Source organism: Doryrhamphus excisus, chromosome 9 (assembly GCF_030265055.1).
Source record: "Doryrhamphus excisus isolate RoL2022-K1 chromosome 9, RoL_Dexc_1.0, whole genome shotgun sequence".
Taxonomy (NCBI): Eukaryota; Metazoa; Chordata; class Actinopteri; order Syngnathiformes; family Syngnathidae; genus Doryrhamphus; species Doryrhamphus excisus.
The window spans coordinates 15,314,233-15,337,097 of record NC_080474.1 but is presented as its reverse complement, the minus strand read 5'-3'; the positions used below and the strand labels follow the sequence as shown (position 1 = coordinate 15,337,097).

The following is a 22,865-nucleotide window of genomic DNA, read 5'->3' as shown; positions in this document are numbered from 1 at the left end:
CTTAGGGGCAGCATTTACATAACCTTAACCCTATACTTGCCCTCACTCCTGCCTTCACCCTGCAGGGCGAGGTGCAAGAGGTAATGAAGCGAGTGAGTGAGAACCGACGGGGCTGCGCTAACCATGGAAAGACGCTTTGGAGTGAGAAGCATTCACCTATTACTAGTTGTTTCATATAGGACAGGGGTGTCCAAACGGAGGGCCGCATCCAGAAAAATTTAAGGATGCAGGGGCCACTTTGAAACATTTTGTTTGATTTTTAAAACAATCCAATGTAGATCACAAAGTCATAATGTCTTGATGGCAAAGGAACGCGGTCAAATTGTTGCACTGCAGAGCAAAGTAAAAAAGCCATTGTAAACTTCTTCAAAGATGCTGGGGGTTATGGAACAAAAAAATAAATAAAAGTGATAGACCGAAAAAAAATGTCACTGGAGGATCCCATTGGCTGGTTGTCAAGACATGGAATGATCCTTGGGGCAAATGAAGGTCATTACCGCAGTACAATAACAATCAGACCGCATCTGCGAGAGAAGGGTTTAGGAACCAAAAAAAAACATTGTCTCCTTCGACGCTATAAGACTGCTCGTTTGGAAATTGCACAAAAGCACCAAAAAAGGTCACTGACCGCTTATCTACTGACTAAACCTTGAGGATATCTGGAATACATATCTTTTTAAAGCCTTTTGACCACAACCCACAAGGGGCATCCATCATCTATCATCATTTTGGGAGGTGGGGGAGGTTTGCTGGAGCCTATTCCAGCTGAATTTGGGCAAGAGACAGGGTACACTCTGGACTGGTCACTAGCCAATTGCAGGACACATATAGACCATTCATACCTATAGAGAATTTAGACTCGCTGATTAACCCCACATGCATGTTTTTGGAAAGTGGCAGGAAACCAGAGTAACCGAGAAAACCCACACAATGACGTATGACTTTGGGGTCCCAAACGAACACACCACATATACAACACATAATTCAGTGGAAAGTCTAAAGCAGGGGTCTCATACACGCGGCCCGGACACTAGTTTGAGGACCGCGCAAGTTTGATATGGATGCTGTATGGTATCATGTACTCAGAAAAAATTATTACGTTTGATTAATGTTCATGTTAAAGGTTAAATAACTGATAATAGTTATCCTCCCTATCCGTGTGGAAGTGGTAAGTTTTTGGCTATTTAAGTTTAAAGGAAATAACTTGAAGGCTACCGTTTAGGTCGCTAGCTCTCTAGTTTGCGAGTTAGCATGTGTCTCAAGACCCTGCAGTTGCGCAATATGTTGTAAATAAAAAAGTATAAATGTGACTATAGTTGTGTTTTGTCATGTCTACAGGGCTCTAATAATGCTTTGTTCATTTTAATCTGAAAAAAATTATTTGTCTACCCACCAACTATATGTGGTTTCTTAAGTTTTTATTATTTGCCGTTTTATTATTATTATATTTATTTATTACTGATTGATTTTCTTTATTCTTGATTTGTTTATTTATTTTTCATCTTATTTTGTGCAGAAAAATCAAAATTAAGATATTTGAGAACAGTGGAATGTTTTATCAGAGCTTTCATTGTAGAAAATCGGAACCAAAGCACTGAAAAAGTTTGTATATTTTTCTGTTTTTAATAAATGGGTTTTCTTTTTTTTGGAAAACCTGATGCGGCCCAGCCTTGCCCAGACCCTAGCCCCAGTGGCCCCCAGGTAAATTGAGTTCGAGACCCCTGGTCTAAAGTCAAACCTCAGATTTGTTCGAATTTTGAATAACATTTTCAGCAATGAAAATAGAATTAATCTGTTCCCGAGTCAAGCTGTCGCTATCCTCGAAGCCTCTGAACTCATTTTAATTGCGTTCAAGGGCTGAGAGGCACGTGTGAATCTTAAAGCGTTAAACTGGAGTGATACGACGCATTTAAACATACCAGCTATTAATTCAAATAATTTTGCCCCTCAGTGGTTCTTCCCGTCTGAATGAATCATTTACGTTATTCACCGTGCCCGCCTCCTACACTGCTAATTCACTGAGGTCAAAATGAAGCCCCACCGACCTCCGATTTTGAACACACGTTTATGTGCACATCCGCATTTATATACATGCAAAAGCACTCTGCGCGGGAGGCGTGTCAAGAGGTCAAATCACTCCCTGCTGCTTTTTTGAAACTGGCTCAGCGTGACTGCAGCAGCTAATCCCGCACACGCTCTGATCCTCACGTTCTCCGTGTGTGTGTCGGGGGAAAGCGGCGGTCAGACGGGTCATTCATTACCTTTCGTCTCTCTCGCTCCGGGTTGAACGTTCCCAGCCACGACTGCATCTGTGCAGGAAGGACACAAAATGGAAAAGGGAGGATTTTAGTTGGACGCCCCCCAAAAAAATTGTACAACAGTCATGTGACACTGGTGGACTACCAAATTTCCAAACAATTTATCTTTTAAGCGTAGGTTCCCAATGTGGGGTACGTCAACTGTAATAAATGCACCAAACATGGTCTCTGCTATTGTGGAGTTGCATCATCACCTCTTTGCTTTTTGCGCCCAAATATGTAAAATACGTCTTTGGGAGCAGGCGGTCGAGTTAACACATTCACTGAAAATCTCAGGTATGTTCATATCATACTAAAGTCTGAGTCAAGTTCCGGGTTGTTGATGTTAAAGTCCAAGTTGAGTTTCAACTTTTGGGTGATACTGTCAAGTCGAATCCAAAGTCATCAATATGATGACTTGAGTCTGACACAAGTCCAAACCGCGTGACTGGAGTCCATATCTCTGCTCTAGGGAATAAATTAATACAATTTCATGGTACAAACACTACAGTTTCAATTTCTTTTGATAGTTTTAAGGCTGGCCCAAACAGCACACCACTGCAGGTTCAACAATAGACCAGTTAACTGTACTGTACTTTCTAATATCGCATTAAGCTCCACGTCTGATTATATGGTTATCGTCCCACATTTCCACTTTTCCATCACATGAAAGCCAAAGAAAAAGCAAAACACACTCCAATTTATATTATATTGATTGACTTCCGGCGGCACGGCAGTCTAGTGGTTAGCGCGCAGACCTCACAGCTAGGAGACCAGGGTTCAATTCCACCCTCAGGCATCTCTGTGTGGAGTTTGCATGTTCTCCCCGTGCATGCGTGGGTTTTCTCCGGGTACTCACATTTCAAAAACATGCTAGGTTAATTGGTGACTCCAAATTGTCCATAGGTATGAATGTGAGTGTGAATGGTTGTTTGTCTATATGTGCCCTGTGATTGGCTGGCGTACCAGGGTGTACCCCGCCTCTCGCTCAAAGACAGCTGGGATAGGCTCCAGCACCCCCCGCGACCCTCGTGAGGAAAAAGCGGTAAAATGAATGAATGATTGACTTCCGGGGCATCCAGTGTGACAAACTGAGACAAAAATAACATTGCTTGTTCATGCAAAAATCCCTCACCCATTCATGAAAAAGCCAACAATTGTGCATCAGAGTATGGAAAAAGATGACGGGAGCGCTTCCCCACCCTGCCGGCATCTCGACTCAAAAGTGTGAAATGATCAGCAGCCGTGCGCACGACATGACACGAAGAAAAAAGGGAGAACATCTTTGAAGAAAAAGGAGAGACGGAGGGGGGAGCAAGAAATTGAAGCAAACATGGCAGACAACTTGAGATCCTCCGGAGAGAATATGGGAATTCTTTTCCTTTTGTCTCCTCTCGGGGAAATACGGGGGTGGGGAAATGGGGGGTGGGGGTGGGGGGATGTCAATATGCAAGTGCATGCCCAAACACATGAGTGGTGAGCTGGAGGAAGGGATGCTGGTGCTGGTGAAGGAGGAAGCAAGAAGTTTTATGTAACACAAGACATCAGAGACATGTCCCCGATGGGGTTCGGGGCGAGGGGCACTGACACACATGCACACACACACACACACACACACAAAAGAGGCAACAAATGACGCGCACAGCTATTCATTTCAGCTATTTATTAAATACAGGTTGCCATGGTTTCTAACCGTCACTGCAAACGCATGTGTGACCGCGGCGTGTTTACGCACGGGGCCAAGCGCTGCTATCCATCAGAATCAACAAACGCCACCATCGTTGAGTCACCAACGCGCCTGCCTGACCTTTGCTGCAATTTCTCTTAAGCCATGACACGGCGAGGCGAGCACATCAGCAGATTAAGTGTCGAGATGTGATGGAGGGGAGGAAACGGGCACGGACAAATCACGTCCGTAAACACTTCACTGCACTATTGGACCACCATGCCAGGCCTGATAATGGCTGCCTTGCTGATTTTCCAGCAATGAAAGGGAAATAAATTAGTGGTACATTTGAAATAAACTGGTGAAAAACTTGAGGACCACCAAAAACAACTGAAAACCGGCTGTAGTATGCATGCCACCCCAAAAGGTGGCAGTCTTGCTTTGTTAGTCGTTATCCAACAAATAATCGTGGAAGACCCGAACTCTGCACTAATATTGCGATTATGTAATAGGAAAAGGTTTAGATATTATTACACAACTAATGAGACTTGACAAGCCGACTGGGCTAATTTAAAGCAGACTGTTCATTCATTCATTCATTTTCTACCGCTTATCCTCATGAGGGTCGCGGGGGTGTTGGAGCCTATCCCAGCTGTCTTCCCAGCTGTCAATCACAGCGCACATATAGACAAACAACCATTCACACTCACATTCATACCTATGGACAATTTGGAGTCGCCAATTAACCTAGCATGTTTTTGGAATGTGGGAGGAAACCGGAGTACCTGGAGAAAACCCACGCATGCACGAGGGGAACATGCAAACATCACACAGAGATGGCCGAGGGTGGAATTGAACTTGGGTCTCCTAGCTCGCCGTGCAGCCCTAGTGCAGACTACTTTTTAACCAAAAAAAAAACATAAAAAATGTGTTGGTCATGTTATATTTTATGGGTGGCACGGTGGTTGAGTGGTTAGGTTCGCCTCTCGCCCGAGGACAGTTGGGATAGGCTCCAGCACCCCCGCGACCCTCGTGAGGAAAAGGGCTAGAAAATGAATGAATGAATGAATGTTACATTTTATGGGTGGCACAGCGGTGGAGTGGTTAGCGCGCAGACCTCACAGCTAGGGGACCCGCGTTCAATTCCACCCTCGGCCGTCTCTGTGTGGAGTTTGCATGTTCTCCCCGTGCATGCGCAGATTTTCTCCGGGTACTCCGGTTTCCTCCCACATTCCAAAAACAGCCTAGGTTAATTGGCGACTCCAAATTGTCCATAGGTATGAATGAGAGTGTGAATGGTTGTTTGTCTATATGTGCCCTGTGATTGGCTGGCGACCAGTCCAGGGTGTACCCCGCCTCTCGCCCGAGGACAGCTGGGATAGGCTCCAGCACCCCCGCGACCCTCGTGAGGAAAAGCGGTCTTTGAAAATGGAGAATGGATCTATCGGGAAGTACGTTGCATTCAAAACAATGGTGGAGTACGTAGTGGTCTCAAATTCCCAAGCCAATACTCCCGCTTTTACTGGGCTGTTCTTGTCGAAATGTATCCCAAGTAAGATAGTAAATAATATTAGCAGTATAGAAAATGGCCGGACATGGACGCATGTTTGACTTCCATCAATCGTAGTGCAAAGTAGAGGTTAAATTCATGCCAAACAACAATCTCAAAAGGCTTGTAGTTTGGAGGTGGCTAAGGAATCCTAAATTACAATCAATTTAGCTCTCCTGCTGCACACAGCCCTTCAATGTTTATTTCTTTAAAGCCACGACCCGCCGTGACGCATGCTTGGAAGACTAATGAGCTACGCTGTAATTATCGCCCGCAATCTCGCTGCCTCGGCCTGTCGAAAACACGCCGCCTTCCTTCCTCCCTCACTCGCTCGCTCGCTCACTCCTCGTCGTTGTCTCTCCGCCGAGCGAGGCGCCACCTACCTACCCCCGCTTTCAAAGCTTTTGGAGATTCTTTCAAGTGAGACAGCCTGCAGCGGAGAGGGAGATAAAGGCGCAGCTCTTCATAAATGTGATAGAGGATGCAAAACGGCGGAGTGAAGGGCGAGACAGGTGGAGCGAGACGGGAGAAGAGCGGAGGAAAAAAAAAATGATTTGCGTATAGCGAGACGGGAGGGGGGTAAGACAGGTGGATACTGAGAGATGATGGCGTTTTTTTGTCATGCCAAGTGGCTATATTCAGATATTAGGACAGGGTGTTAGCTTCCTGCAAAATCTATCAAGTGTCAACATTAAAGATGGCTGCTTAATACAAGTCCTTCATTAAAAGAAGCACACCAAAACATATCCTAAACTCCAGGTAGCTACCAGGCCTTCTTTGCTTGTGCGTGGTGTTGTCATATCGGGGGAATGTCAGCTATGCAGACCTCGCGGAATGCCGCCTCCGGGCTTCTCGACTGCACCCTCGCAGTGGAAAAGCACACAAAATTTATGCGAGCCAAAAGGGACGTCCATCCACTGGAAACAGGCTGTTTTTGTCCAAAGAGCAGATGTATTTTTGTTTATCGAAAAAAGGCAATCGGCAAAATGTCACATTAGTAGTCGTGAGTAAGTGAACAATGGTCAGGAATAAAAGGGGTTTGGATTGTGTGTAAATCTAAAGGGTTATGATCCAAATGTTCTGGAAGACATGTTAGCATCGTGTAACAAATGGTCACTGACTTATAGGTAATTACTTGCCAAGTCCCCTGAAAAGATGTTGTGCTTGTGGCGGCTGTGTTTTTCAACCAATTAAAAAATATATATATATTTACTTGTCACTCCCCAAAATCAGTGTAAAGTTCGTGTTCATTCGGCTTCACACAAGCCACCGTGCAAAACCACAGTGACATCCAAAATCAGTGTGATGTTCATTCATTCATTTTCTACCGCTTTTCCAGGGATACACCCTGGACTGGTCGCCAGCCAATCACAGGGCACATATAGACAAACAACCATTCACACTCACATTCATACCTATGGACAATTTGGAGTCGCCAATTAACCTAGCATGTTTTTGGAATGGGGGAGAAAACCCACGCATGCATGGGGAGAACATGCAAACTCCACACAGAGATGGCCGAGGGTGGATTTGAACCCTGGTCTCCTAGCTTTGAGGTCTGCATGCTAAACACTCGACCGCCGTGCTCAGTGTGATGTATGAAGGCAAAAAGAAAAACAAACGTAAGATTTTCATGGGGGATTTGCCCAACTGTGTTGCTTCACTTTGCGATGATGAACAATGTGTTTAATGTGCCCGCGTACGCCACTGTGATTGATGGATCAGTTTTATGTTATACTATCCGAGCCAAAGGAAAACCACCAAGTTCAGTGTACAATACTTGTATTGCCCAGAAAAGAGTTCTTACTGGTTTTTGATGTGCTAACTTCAGCGCTTCGGCGACAAAAGAGCATAGCAATGTTCTAACCTGGCGTTCACAAGCGGCAGTTGGGACTAATCTCAAATATAGGCAAATGCGTCTGTTCAAGGCTGTTAAAAAGCAACTTTTTTTGTTACACATCAGTCATTTGATCTGCCACAATTATGTGATGCATTTAAATTAAAATACCAAAATCTGAGGGCTTTTATCAGCATTTTCTTGAGGTGAGATTAATTAGATCAATTAATTACAGATCATAATCAATTAATCTCTCCATTTTTTAATTACTTGACAGCATAAGAAAACACGCAGGGTAGCTACAAAAACAGAACTGAATTTGAAGCAGCACAGCCAAATTTAAACCACATACACTAGACAGATGGGTAATGCAACATTTTTAGCTTTTTCATGTGTAGGCGGCACATGGTGGACAACTTTGGCAATCTGCCGTGAAACGCAAAACTGTAAGAAGTCCGCTCCCATATTTCAGAGTTGGAACAGATGATTTTCCTTCAGTAGTCACAGTGCAAAACTGTGGTGAGACCAGCAATGTTGTTTGGTCTAAAGACCGTGCCACTGAGGAAAAAGACAGGAAGCAGAACTAGAGGTAGCAGAGATGAGGATCCTGGGGTTTTCATTGGGAGTGACCAGGATGGATAGGATCAGGAATGAATCCATCAGAGGGACATTACATGTTAGAGACCTTGGAGATAAAGTCAGAGAGGCCAGACTGAGATGGTTCGGACATCCAGAGGAGAGATAGTGAATATATTGGTAGAAGGATGCTGCCAGGTAGGAGGCGTAGAAGACCAAAAGAGGAGGTTTATGGATGTAGTGAAGGAGCACATGGGGGGAGTTGGTGTCAGAGAGACAGATGCAGAAGACAGGGTTGGATGGAGGTGATTGATTTGCTGTGGCGACCCCTGAAGGGAAAAGCCGAAAGAGAAAAGAAGAAGTCACACTGCCACGTAGTGGATGAGAGGAAATACAATGTCCTTCAAACTGTACTCTAGGGTGTATTAATTGCTGCTTGCGGCTTTAATTTAGATTGGAAAAAAATTATTTCCATTCAAGAAGCGCACAAAACCAAGGTTGCAGAAATGAAATGGAATGCAGCAGACTTTGGACAAACACAATGATCTGGGGGAAAGGTTCATTGCCAAGATCTGCAAAGGCTGCAGCTTCGACAGACAAAGCGTCGGATGTTAAAAGCCTTCAGGGCAGGTCAGACAAACCTGTTGGAAGGAGGCAACAAAGGCAAATTATCCAAAATGCCAAGTATTTATAGACAGACTTCCGGACTTTGACCATGGCAAAGTCAGAGTGTTATGAGTGCTCCTGTTTTTCCCACTCGGCAAACTCCCTTACTTATTGTCAACGTTTCACTGTTGATTTGATGCTGCTTAAAAAGGTCACAAACCATATGGATGCAGCCTAATGACCGTGCACTCACGCGGTTATTGGCCACGCAGATGATCCTGGCGTAGCAGCAGATCATCAGCAGGATGAGAGTGAACAGCGGCACGTACCATCTGCGAGGTAACAAAATCAGAAAAGACAATGTGAACAAAGCATTTGAAACACATACTGTGATACATAAAGCTTGAGCCGCATGTCTTAATGCGGTTTATTAATGCACAGCATGCATTTGTTTTCGGCATCATGTTTTGTTTGTGTCCGCAGGACTGAAACTTTGTACCTTTTTTGGTGCCAAGAAAGTGAAACATGCTTGTTCAGTCAAAGCTTTTCAAAAAAATCCAGAAGAAAAACAAAGTGTTCTTAACTGTCTTTTGCCACTTTGTGTCATTTTGAGCTATTTTGACCAATTTAGCCAATTAATTAATTACATTAAAAAAAATCACTTTAACTTGGCTAGGATCCAACAAATTTTAGGCCGGTGCTTTACAAGGCATGACTGAAAAATTCAAGCGCTTTTCAAAAAACCTTTTGAATGCAACGTGACAAATGACGCACTGTCAAGAAATTCAAGCACCCTGCAAAGCGCTCCTTCTGACCACTCACACTTCACTTTTCTAAATTCAGATAGGCGAGAGTCGTGGGTTAATTAAGCTTGCTGACGTGCGACTCCATAGTTCCAGCGAGCCGAGGCGAGGCGAGGCGACTGTCTAAGACAAAAGGTTGCAAAAGTCAGTCACATCAACGGAAAACGCAAGGCCTTCCTGTGTGATGAGGTGCCTGACAATCAAGGGTAGGGTGCTGTGGCGAGGAACATGTCAGGTATTCCTGACCAGATGAAAGAAAGAGAGACGGGCGAGAGAAGCGTGGCGAGGGGAACAGGAAGGGAAAGGGGGGGGAGAGGAAAGAGAAGGGAAGGGAGAGGGAGGTTGGCGGCAGCGGTGATGGCTTTGTTGGAATGGCAGCTTTGTGTTATGCAACCTCTCGGGAGGTGATGTAAGCCCAGAGGTGTTTCAACCTCTCCCTGTAATCACAAAACGGAGGCCTTTGTCTTGCTTTGATAGGCAGGTCTGCGGACGCTGCTCGTTTGTTCTGTAAAAGCAAAGAGTAGCCCCCCCCCCCCAAAAAAAATACTGCTTCCCTAATGAGCCTAGCCTAATGCCGCAGATTATGAACAAACATAAAATTGCAATTGAAATTCAACATATAGTGATATCTCCATGGTCGACGCCATTTTTGTTTTGGGAAACGTTTAGATTTCGACAAAATAATAGCAATACAGAAGCACTACTATGTTTCTGTTTACGTCACGTAACTTCCTGTGTATTTTCTTCTTGTCGTCTTACATTCTTGTCTCTTGTTAAGACACAAAAACCTATAGAAAAATAAGCAAAATGAGCATAGGTACACCATTGATGGCCGTAAAGGATACGTGAGGTCATCCATGACGCAAAAAATAAACTATTGTTACCCCCTTTCACCGCCTTTTTCCCCAAGTATCGCTCTTCAAATTATAGCATATAGAGCAATCCCTATATAAAACCACTTAGCATAGCTATTGTTATTCATTTAGCTATCCAGCATTATGGTCATGTTTTGCTTACTTATGAGACTGACAAGATAATAATCGGTGAAATGGGTGGTTCCCCGTGGTGATATATTTTTGTTAAATATAATCAATAATTACCGTCATTAATTATTAATTGGGCGGGACGGCGGTTGAGTGGTTAGCGCGCAGACCTCACAGCTCGGAGACCAGGGTTCAATTCCACCCTCGGCCATCTCTGTGTGGAGTTTGCATGTTCTCCCCGTGCATGCGTGGGTTTTCTCCGGGTACTCCGGTTTCCTCCCACATTCCAAAAACATGCTAGGTTAATTGGCGACTCCAAATTGTCCATAGGTATGAATGTGAGTGTGAATGGTTGTTTGTCTACCCCGCCTCTCGCCCAAAGACAGTTGGGATAGGCTCCAGCACCCCCCGCGACCCTCGTGAGGAAAAGCGGTACAAAATGAATGAATGATTAATTGCGTCTCATAACCTATTTTGAAATGATTCACCCGCCAAAGGCGAAAAGTTGGCGGCGACACGATTTTGCCACGTCTAATAGATCTAAAAGATAAGCGCTCATGACCAAAAACTGCCTCTTGAAGCAACAACTACAAAGCTAAATCTAATTCTAGTAGCATTAAAATGGAAAAGCGCCTTTCACCAAACAAAACCGAGGGAAGCTGGGATTATCGGCGCTAGTTTCACAGCAGGAAACGTGCCGCAGAGAAGCCACACTGTTTTTATACGCGTTCCCCTCAAGTCTGCTCGGAAATGTCAATAAACAAAGAAGAGCCTCTTTGAACGTGTGTGTGTGCGAACGTGCACATGGGTTCAATAATGGCAAGGGACAATGATGAAAGAATTTCAAGGGGAGGGGGGAGGGGAGGGGGGGCGGGAGGAGGGAGACCTGCACGAGCGTCACCCCGTGTGATTTAATAACCCGTTCTCCGGAATAAACAGCGTCCAATTACGCCTGCGCGCGTCCTGTTAATGATGGAGGGACGGGGTGGGCGGATGGCGGGAGAGGGGAATGGGAGGGAGTGGGGGGGGGGGGTGTAGAGGGGGTGGCATTTTTAACGATAGCGAGCGGAGGGGGAGGAGGTGGCGGCGAGGAGGAGAGAATGACGGGCGGCAGCTACAAAGTGCTCTAATTAGCATGATAATGATCTGCCATTAGAGTCCTGCTCTACAGCTGAGCGCTACCCAGAGTCGGAGCGAGAGCAAGAGCGAGATGGGAAGGGAAACGAAGGCAAATAGAGGCGGGGAGAAAAGAGGATTCGGAACGAGGCAGGGGATGACAAAGATGAGGAATAAAGGTGAAGGGGGACTAGAGAATTGTATGGGTTGGGAACAGAAAGAAGAGAAATTAGAAAGAGGGACAAGGTGATTAAAAATAGAGAGAGAGAACCTGGCAGATACAGGAGATGAATGTCTAAAAAGACGGCGTTGGCAGGAAAGACTACGCCGCTTGGAACTTGGAAAAAAGATCTTCAGAGGCACGCACAGATTGAATCCCCCCCCCCCCCTCCCCGATCACCACCACCACCACCACCCTGTGAAGTGAAGGACGCTGCTTGGATGAAAGAAGCCTTAATGGAAGCGCTCAGCGGAAGATGAGAGTGCAGCAGGGACCTGTCGTTTCTGGTTAGAGCTCCACCGCGGTGACTCAACTTTGACCTGCCGGATCCTGCCTGCACCGACAAAAAGATCACGACCTACCTGTTCAACCACTTGCCGGAAAAAACTAAGAAGCTAAAAAAAACTGTCGCTAGTGCAAAGGTTGGCTGCTATATAAATATCATTCCTTATCCGATGACATGTAGAACGGCACTAACTAATCAACAAATTTCGGAATTTGAGGACCGATAGTGGCAGTAAACAACACTCCACTTTTTTGTGTTGTTGTCATTCTGCAGGGTAAACTTTTGGTGAAGCCTTGATGGAGTTACTTTGCATGGCGTTGCAAACAGTGACAATTCCGGCGACCAATCTACTGACTTGCTGCTCCAAACCGCTACAGACGGCAACAAACATAAGGGTACTTTTAGATCGAAACGTGGCTTTCAGGTGTTTATTGCCATTGTTGCGGAGGAGTCAACAAAGTGCATTTGCGTCTACTGTCTCTAAACCACTACAGTAAATCTCGGATATATCGGACTCGGATATATCGGAAATTCGCTCACAACGGACAGATAAAAAAGAACCGATTTTTCTGTAATGCATTTCCAATAAAAATTCATTGCATATATCGGATTTTTTATAACGGATTTCGCCTATTTCGGACAAAATCTCCAGTCCCGTTCCAATGCATTTCCATTAAATTTCCCTCGCATATATCGGATGGCCGCATTGTTATGCTAATCTTGTTGATGTCACTAGCTATTGTCTTTCTCCTGGCTCCAGATTTAGGACAAATATAAAAGTGAGTGACGTCAATAATACTAGCACAGCAGTGAATGAGATCTTAACCTCACTATTGGAAATAACGTAGGCCTGACGGGCGTAACAGGGCCTAGCTTAATTAACAATTTGTTATGCTCAGAGTCCAATAAAGTTAAATTGTCATTACCTTACGTCTCTTTTCATTGCCCAGTCCAGGTACATTGGAAACATAGTCAAGGAAGGGCCTTTTTATAACGGATAAAATCCGATTTACGCATATACCGGATATAAATCCGATATATGCGTAAAACTGACATTTTCCAGTATACGCATATAACGGATTTCGCTTATATCGAAAAAAATCAATGGGAACATTTGAATCCGATATATCCGAGGTTTACTGTACTTAAACTTCCAGGGTCAATGAATGTTTCATGTCCACAGATAAACGCCTCGCCCATCGTGGTCATTAGCATTCATTCGGGAACACACTTTTCTCATCTCGTAGCACGGCGGGTTCGATGAAAAAGGCGATGAGATCGGTGACTCAGCACAACTCGCGCATACGCTGAGTCAACCCTTGAAAGTCCTCCTTCGTCTCACGAGAGGCCTCATTCCCGCCCATTCCCGCCTCAGCAGCCATTCGCGTCTGCGCGCTTTCAGATGATGAAGACACACTGCGCGGCGTGGGCTACGAGACGAGGGCCATCCATTTCCCTTACGCTCATCTCCATCCCGCTACGCTCCCCTCCCTCTCCCGCTGAGTTACGCCCGGTCGCTCTTGCGCCTTTCCATCTTTCTAATTTTCACCTTTAATGCGGCAACCTTTTGCCCCCTGCTTTCCCCTTCCACCTCCCGCTGTCTCGCTGGCTGGTGAGCGACGGCGTGTTTTTTAACATGTGTGCAGCTTCCTCGTTGACGGGCGCTGCCTTGGCCTCTAATCTCTCATCTGGTTTGATGTAATTAGAGCTAATGATGATTCCCTGATCCTCTGAGCGGCTCGTCCCCCTGGGCCACAACAGCGAGGAAAACTAGAAAGAGCCGGGGAGCAGAAGAGCGCTGATAAAAGAAACACAGGCTCATTTAGCACAGCGGATAGCATGTTGTGTGTGCGCCTGCCTGCTTTCCTGCCTGCTTGCCTGCGTGCGTGTGTGCGCGCTTATTTGTTTAGAAAGATTGATTCCCTGCTGATGCCGCGAGCGGCAACGCAATTACCTTGGCTCGCAGCAAAGCGCTGTCGTGTGTGTGTGTGTGTGTGTGTGTGTGTGTTTAAGTGTCTTGCACAGGGGCGGGGGGGGATTGGCAGACTTAGGACCGGTTGCAGAAAGCGGCAGACAGGAATAATCCTTCATAGCCGTCCTGAACACTTAAATACACAAAAGTAGCGACTCCTGTAAATCTGACAAGCGCACACACACACTAAAAAACACACTTTTTAGCCTTACGCCGAGGGTTGGAAGAGGAGGGGGGGGGGGTGGTGGGGGGCGAATAACCCGCAGGCTCCCCTGATACGCAACCCTTCACATTTCCAACCCTCCACCAGGCTTTGATGGCGGCGCTGAAAGGGTCTACTTACATCCCAAATCTCCAGGCTACGTGATCGTCTGTGATCCAGCTGGAGGAAGAGAGAGAGAGAGAGAGAGAGAGAGAGAGATGAGGGGGGGGGTACAAAAGAGAGAGAGGCTTCTGACTGCGGAGGGGGAAAAAACGGCGCGCAGCTGTGGCTATTAATAAGCCAAGAGTGGAAAAGAGAGCGGCGAGCCTGGGAGATTAAGCCTCCGTTCCAATTTTCATTCCACGTCCGGCTCTCCTTGGCCCCCGTCGTCTTTTCCCTCGGCCCCTTAACGACTCTCCAAACAAACAATGATGCCTCTCCTGCTCGCCCCAGAGAGAGAGCCCAAAGAGCAGGCGCTTCCAAATGTTTAAAGATGAGCTGATAATTGCCTGCTTTTAGTTTTTAAAAATATATATATATATTATGGAGGGAAAAGGAGCCTGCCGGGAGCTGGAAGGGGGCCAAAACTGCATCTCTACTTGATGTGCCGCCTGACAAAGCAAAACAACTCACCACCAGGGCCCTGCAGGGCCATAGGAACCTTTGAGCAGAGGCAGGGAGGCCATGACCAAGGGCACCCCCCACGCCGTCAGATGGTAGATGCTGATAAAAGCACAAAAAAAAGGGAGACAAATGTTTCATTGTGGAAGACAACAAGAAGGAGTATTTTCGGAACTAGATTCGACAAAACTTTGCATTTTTACCACGTCTTTCAATGCTGTGTGTTCATTCACTGAATTATGAAAACTGTTCTGAACCCATTTCAACGAAATTTACTAGTTTCGCCAATGCATTTACTATAGTGAAACTTTGATGAAACTCAATTTTTTTTTGTTTATCATACAAGATTCAGTCATTCATTTCTACTGCTTATCCTCACGAGGGTCACAGGCGTCCTGGAGCCTATCCCAGCTGTCTTTGGGCGAGAGGCGGGATACACCCTGGTCTGGTCGCCAGCCAACCACAGGGCACATATAGACCAGGGATCTCAAACTCAATTTACTTGGGGGCCACTGGAGGTAGGGTCTGGGCGAGACTGAGACGCATCAGGTTTTCCAAAAAAAAACAAAAAAAAACGCATTTATTAAAAACAGAAAAATGAATAAACTTTGCTTTGGTTTCGATTTTCTACAAGAAAAGCTCTGATAAAACATTCCACTGTTCTCAAATATCTTTTTATTTTTCTACACAAAATAAGATCAACAATTTAAAAAAATCAATCAATCAGTAATAAATAAATAAATATAATAACAATAAAACGGCAAATAATAAAAACTGAAGAAACCACATATAGTTGGTGGGTACACAAATTATTTTTTTCAGATTAAAATGAACAAAGCATTATTAGAGCCCTGTAGACATGACAAAACACAACTATAGTCACATTTATACTCTTTTTATTTACAACATATTGCGCAACTGCAGGGTCTTGAGACACATGCTAACTCGCAAACTAGAGAGCTAGCCACCTATACGGTAGCCTTCAAGTTATTTCCTTTAAACTTAAATAGCCAAAAACTTACCACTTCCACACGGATAGGGAGGATAACTATTAACAGTTATTTAACCTTTAACATGAACATTAATCAAACGTAATCATTTTTTCTGGGTACATGATACCATACAGCATCCATATCAAACTTGCGCGGGCCGCACTAACATTAAACTTTCATATCAAGGCGGGGGCCTCTAACTAGTGTCCTGCGGGCCACATTTGGCCCACGGGCCGCGTGTTTGAGACCCCTGATATAGACAATCAACCATTCACACTCACATTCATACCTATGGACAATTTGGTGTCGCCAATTAACCTAGCATGTTTTTGGAATGCGGGAGGAAACCGGAGTACATGCACGGGGAGAACATGCAAACTCCACACAGAGATGCCCAAGGGGGGAATCGAATTTCCAGGAAACTGTGAATTTGCATTGCTGTTTTAATTAGTTGGGTTATGCACAATATTTTCAACAAAACTGAGCATTATTAGCTCAGTCAATGTGTTTACTAAGCTTTTTCATTTGTTGGTGAGCAAGATTACACAAGATTTTCACAACTGATTTCCAAGAAACTATGAGTGAGGTTCTTTGATGTTTGTTCAGCCTAATCATGCTAAATTTCAAAAAGTTTAAAAAAACAACTCCGCTATTATCTCCACCACTGCATTTTTCTTGTATTAGAGCTTGTTTTGAGAAAACTTCTTCAGTTCCGGACATTTTAGACAATTTTGACTGATCATTCAAGGCATAGAGAATATTCTATCATGGAATTTACCAAAAGAAAGATTAGACTCCCGTTTTTCATCAGGAAAAAAAAAAATACCCTTTTCCGTTCTTTAGTAATCAGCAGTAGAATATGGGTAGGTTTCAGGAAAATATCAGTTCCTGACTAGAGAAAGGGAGAAAAACAGCTTTTCGTGACACATTTAAAGCATAACTTTCATTCATTCATTCATTTTCGACCGCTTTTCCTCACAAGGGTCACAGGGGTGCTGGAGCCTATCCCAGCTGTCTTCGGGCGGGGTACACCCTGGACTGGTCGCCAGCCAATCACAGGGCACATATAGACAAACAACCATTCACACTCACATTCATATCTATGGACAATTTGGAGTCGTCAATTAACTTAGTATGTTTTTGGAATGTGGGAGGAAACCGGAGTACCCGGAGAAAACCCACGCATGCACGGGGAGAACATGCAGACTCCACACAGAGATGGCCGAGGGTGGAATTGAACCCTGGTCTCCTAGCTGTGAGGCCGCATAACTTTCAATTTGACGCAAATATTTTTGGATTTAGGGATGGCTCCAATATCGAAACAACTATACCACAATATAAAAACCAAAAAGTTTGCTTTTTTTCTTTTACATAAAAATAATGTATTTACAAATATGACACTTAACTACTTACAATTTTGACATTTGGAACTGAATTATGTATGTGTGCCTGAGTGCAGTATTACCTCCACCAATTGTGTTGCATCGTAAAGAGAGTGAGTATTGTGTCCCATTGCAACTGGTTACTATTTCTCAGTTAGGTTCTCATAGCTCCTGCTACACAAAACTTTCTGTCCATGTGGCACATGGGCCAAGGAAGATCGGATGAAGACTGACAAAACGGACCAAATTTCGGCAATTTGATACCAATCCCAGCTAGGACTGTCCGACTTTGGCATAGGATACCAAGTGCCATTCTAGTTAAATCAATTACATACTTCCTTCCTTTGTTCATGTCTCTGTGCTTGTGCTGGGGCCGTTTCTCACATGCAGGAGAGGCCAGAACAAGGCAATATAAAGCCTAATTACCCCCACTGCAGTGCAAAGGTTGATTTTTAAGATGGGAGAAACACAAACAGGATCTCAGTTTTCCCTCAGCAGGTGTTTGGCATAATTAAATTTGAGAGCTCAGCTGGGTAAATGGTGAGGGAAGAATTTACGTTTATTTTTTTTGCATTAATCAGCTTACCTTCATAGGAACATCTGAAGAAAGCTCAAGGGGCTAAAACAGCTTATCATTCAAAAATTTGGGAGGATCATTGGCTTTGAAGAACCATGTGTGTGTGTGTGTGTGTTTTAGACATGAAGATGGTATGTCTTTTAGGGCTGGCCATCAATACTTTATAGAGCGAACAGCATTGCCCGCTCAATAGAGTGGAAGTCCTACCATGACTTCTTCCGAGCGTGGTCAATCGAGCAGAGGTGACAGGGCTACCGCACATTCTTGGTGCCCCCCCCCCCCCCCCTCACACACACACCGATGTACACACACACACACACACATGCTCTCTCTCTCGTTCTCGCTCTTTTTCCATTTCACTGCATTTCCCGCCTCTGCAGCTGTCTGATGGACACCAGTGTGAATATGTGGGAGGCAATGTGTGGCTGGCTTCTGGTTTAAATAGAAGAGGGCTGGTGAGATTCGGATCCAGCGAGCCCAGAAAGAGCGTGCATGCTTCAATCAAACTCAAGAGGGAGCGTGAGAAGAAGAGGGGAAATCAGGCATGAGAGAGAGAGAGGAAGTCAGGTTCCGACAATCATATCGTATTGTATCGGAAATGGAGTGAATCGTATTGCAAAGGAAAAAAAATCGGAGGGAATCCGATGATACTGCATCGGAATTGTATCGTACTGTATCGGAATTGAATGTGAGTGTGAATGGTTGTTTGTCTATATGTGCCCTGTGATTGGCTGGCGACCAGTCCAGGTTGTACCCCGCCTCTCGCCCGAAGACAGCTGGGATAGGCTCCAGCACCCCGGCAACCCTCGTGAGGAAAAGCGGTAGAAAATGAATGAATGAATGAACGTATTGGAATTGGCTTGAATCTTATTATTGCATGATAATTTGAGTAACTGGCATTACATCATAATGAGTGAATCGTGTCAAGTTGTCATGTGTGAAAGTGTGTGAATAATATTCTAACAGTGTCGGAATCGGAGGGAATCATATCATATCATGCCGTAATTGGACTGAAACGTGTCGTATGACATCGGAATTGTATTCCATCGTATTGTACATTAAGAAAACACGTGGCCTCACACAGTGCATAAACAACACAAGATGAGCGCCGCGTTGTATGCTAACGGTGGCTAAATTCTGTGCAAATTTTCAATGTTTACAGAGGTTTCACTGTGTATGTATGAAATTCTACGCATCGTGCATGTACTATACAGTAAACCTCGGATATATCGGACTCGGATATATCGGAAATTCGCTCACAACGGACAGATAAAAAAGAACCAATTTTTCTGTAATGCATTTCCAATAAAAATTCATTTCATATATCGGATTTTTTAAAACGGATTTCGCCTATTTCGGACAAAATCTCCAGTCCCGTTCCAATGCATTTCCATTAAATTTCCCTCGCATATATCGGATGGCCGCATCGTGGCGCTACGATTCGCCGAATCGTGACAGGCCGCTATACGACGTCATTTGCAACGTTTGCAGCGTTGCCTGCGCGTCCAGGTACATTGGAAACATAGTCAAGGAAGTGCCTTTTTATAACGGATAAAATCCGATTTACGCATATACCGGATATAAATCCGATATATGCGTAAAACTGACATTTTCTGCTATACGCATATAACGGATTTCGCTTATATCGGACAAAACCAGTGGAAACAATTGAATCCGATATATCCGAGGTTTACTGTATATGAATATGGATGGCATGGTTTACGCAATGAGGTGCACATCCCAATTTTCATCCATTTTCATGAGACGGCGTCCCGTCGTGTAAAAGTTATAGCCTAAAGGGAAGAGGAAGTCAGGGGAAGGAAAGAACACGCTCTCCAGTAGGAGGAGAGAAACAAATGGTGAAATCAGCGCCGCCGTTCCCTTGTGTGACGACTGGCGGAGGAGAGGCGGAAGAAAGGGGAGGGGGGGGGGCGCCTTGTCAGGAAATCAATGTCGAGAGCTCGCCGACACACCGGCTGCAGCGCACACACACACACACACACACACACCGCTCGCTCGCAGCGCAGCAAGAGGGAGCTGACGAGGTCCAGAGCGCGGCGCAACATGGGCTTAATGAGGCACAGCAGGGCCACGCCGCGTTCCCTATTACACACACCTGCATGCGCATCTGCGGGCACACGCACGCGCACACACACACACACACACACACACACACACAGGCTCGCCGAGAAACCCCCTGGTTCCATCTTAACCCACCCCCCACTCAGCCTTCCTCCTCCTCCTGCTGCTGACATCTCCCTGCCCTCAGCCTGAATCCGCCCTTCAAACATGCATTAGCATACATGCGCACGCTGCTACCCCCCACGCCCCCCCCCCCCCCCCCACCGCTCCTCTTGCATGCACTTCAATCAGTCTTGGCTCATCCCGACTCGGTTCTCTCTCTCTCTCCTCTGGCAATTTGTTCATTCATAAACCATCACAATGAGCCATCAGTGTGTGTGTGTGTGTGTGTGTGTGTGCGTGTGTGTGTGTGTGTGCACGAGAGGGGGGCGGGTGGGAGTTTTGCTTAGAGAGGCCTGAAGGGTAATTGTGCATGCGTGCAAAGCCACATCCTCACCCTACTAAACACATACAGCTTACGTATGTGCAGTCAATTCACCAAAAGCCCCTCGACGCTAACCGATTAACAGGGTTCGGTTTTGTTTTTTTCTAAACAAAAGCCACACCCCCACATCCCCCCCCCCTTTCTCCTTCCATTTGAGTCCTTGATAAGGATCGGCACAGAGCCCATTCTAGACCTCCAAGCAGGCATCGCCCCTGCGCTCATAAACCCGTCTCTTGCTGAGTTATACCGCCATTATATCCTCCGGCTTATTGCTAATCAATGCATGGGAACTCCCAGGGGGGGGAGGGTGGAACCCAGCCTAACACCCACCGCCCTCCCTCCCACACAGGACAAGTGTGCACACCTAAGCACATCCACAGAACGCGAGCAAGAACAATCGACTTGGCCGGGCGACCACGAGTGGCTGCTAATTTGTTAAAGCCGCTTGTTCTTCCACCCACGGCGTGCATTCATTTTTTAAAATGTCCTACACACAAGCAGACGCTGACGCACACACACACACACACACACGCACGAGCGTAAATAAATTCACGCTGTGGATAAGCGCTCAGGGGAGTTTGAGCGACAGGGACGCCGAGCCACAAAGCGTGAAGATGTGTGTGTGCAGCATGTGTGTGTGTGTGTGTGTGTGTAGGTGCCACACAAGCTCACACTTAGTGGCTGACACTCACTCCCTTTTCAATTAGAGTGGCGGCTGGCTGGAACAGAAAAGGAGGGAGAAGGAGGCAAAGAGGGGGAGATGGCTGTCAGGGCTCTGCGGGGAAACACATGCTTTGGCAGGACGAACACACACATGCACACACACACACACACACACACACACACACACACACACACACAGTCCTGCAGAAGTAGCCACCACAAAATAAGACACATAAGCCGAAAAGCTATTCTGCTATTCCGCCGCCTTGCTTGTTTATGCAGAACTTATCAACGCCAGCAATATGGCACCCCAGCGGGTGAATTTGAATAGCGCCTGAGCATCAGCGTTTTTAATGAGCCGCAACGCCGTTCAAGGCTGTCCCAATTACACAGACATCAGCGCGGGGGTGCACCGTTCTTTTTTACATCGCTAGCCCAGCTTCCCGCCTTCTCCTGTGTCGGTGATGGGAGGTGGAAAGCGCAGCAATACCAACCTGAACCGCAAAACGAGAATAGCACAAAAATCTTTGACTTTGTCAAGGTCATACTGTTAATAAAATACGTAAATGTAAAAAAACGCGGCATATGTGACAAAGTCTGTGCAATTAGCAATATGTGACCTAACACTAAATGAACGGCTTTTGGTTGTAAAGCTGTATTAGCGTAACATAGAATCTTAGTGACACACCAGTAACAAATTAGAAAGTGCTGTATTGTTTTATCCAAACATGTTGTGGTAGCGTACAATCTGTCAAGTATAAGGTGGTGGTTGACCTTAATTCAACAAGTCCTCCATTTGACACACGGCGCCACATAAGATCGTAGTAAACCACAACATAGCAAGGAACCGATGCCAGCAAGTGTCGCTGTACAAAAGTAAGTTGGTAGGCCTGTCACGATAACGATCAAAATAAAAAAACAGGTCGATGATTATGACGCCCTCGACAAATTAACACACAGGCTGGATGACGAGAGGGGTCACTCTGTATCTGTCTGTACGCACGGGTTATATACATGGAATGAACGGCAAAAATGCTATCTCATCTCATTCAGCCTCTTTGTGGAGGTGGAGCTACTAGCTACTAGCTATGGTAGCTAGCAGTTGCAGTTATCTTCCCGAGCCAGTATACGCTAACATGAATTATCACATACTACAGTATTAATTGGCCCTGTACCCTAGAAACCGCCCATGAATGATACGGGAAAAGGCCGAAATGATACTGTGTCAAAGCCCAAGGCAGTGATACTGATAAAATATAGAGTTTAACCATGTCCAGTATCAGCCCCCGTAGCTGTCCACTCAGAGCGCGCTGCTCTGGTATCGTTCCCGTGAAACAACCAATCAGAGAACAGCGCATGAGCGTGAACACACAGTTTACACTGTTTAGATATAATACATGTAATCAGCTGAAAAATTTCTGGAAACAAAATGGTCTTTTGATTAAATAGTATGTGATAATGAGCTCATGATTAAATAGTATATGATAATAAGATCATCACATGGTTTGTCTGGTATCAGGCCAGGTATCATGCCCCCAAGTGTCAGTATCAGCCCAAGACCTATAATGGTAACACGAGTGTGGGAATTTGGGTTGGGTGATAATTTGATATTGTTACAGGCCTATAAATCGGTAAACCTCACTCTGTGATGCCTTAAAGAGCCGTCGTGAAGAATAAGTTAACAGGTCGGGCTTTTAGCATATAGGCTAGCGCTGCTAAACTCTCATATGTGGATCCTGGTTCAAGGCCCAGGCATACGTAGTGGCAGACCAGTTGGGTTACACAAGCCTCACTCTATAATTTAATTACAATATGTGGGACAAGGAGGATGACATAAAATGATGCAAATGTACTATGTTATTATACGTCAACTAGTAAAAAGTGTATATAAATATAAATAAACTGTCTAGCGTCATATTTGGGTTTTTGATCAGAGTGCACTACCTGGTTG

At 45.3% G+C, this 22,865-nt stretch overlaps 1 protein-coding gene across 4 annotated transcripts in view; it reads right to left on the bottom strand.

The window, feature by feature from the left end:
• si:dkey-100n23.5 (cyclic AMP receptor-like protein A) overlaps nucleotides 1-22,865 on the bottom strand; it is an 85,746-nt gene that overhangs the window by 49,531 nt on the left and 13,350 nt on the right. For all 4 annotated transcript variants that reach the window (XM_058081675.1, XM_058081672.1, XM_058081674.1 and 1 more), the window contains 4 exons: nucleotides 14,747-14,836; nucleotides 14,255-14,293; nucleotides 8,785-8,863; nucleotides 2,262-2,309 (listed from right to left, as the gene is read on the bottom strand). In XM_058081675.1, coding sequence (XP_057937658.1) covers nucleotides 2,262-2,309; nucleotides 8,785-8,863; nucleotides 14,255-14,293; nucleotides 14,747-14,836 — 256 coding nt within the window. The remainder of the gene's footprint in view (nucleotides 1-2,261; nucleotides 2,310-8,784; nucleotides 8,864-14,254; nucleotides 14,294-14,746; nucleotides 14,837-22,865) is intronic.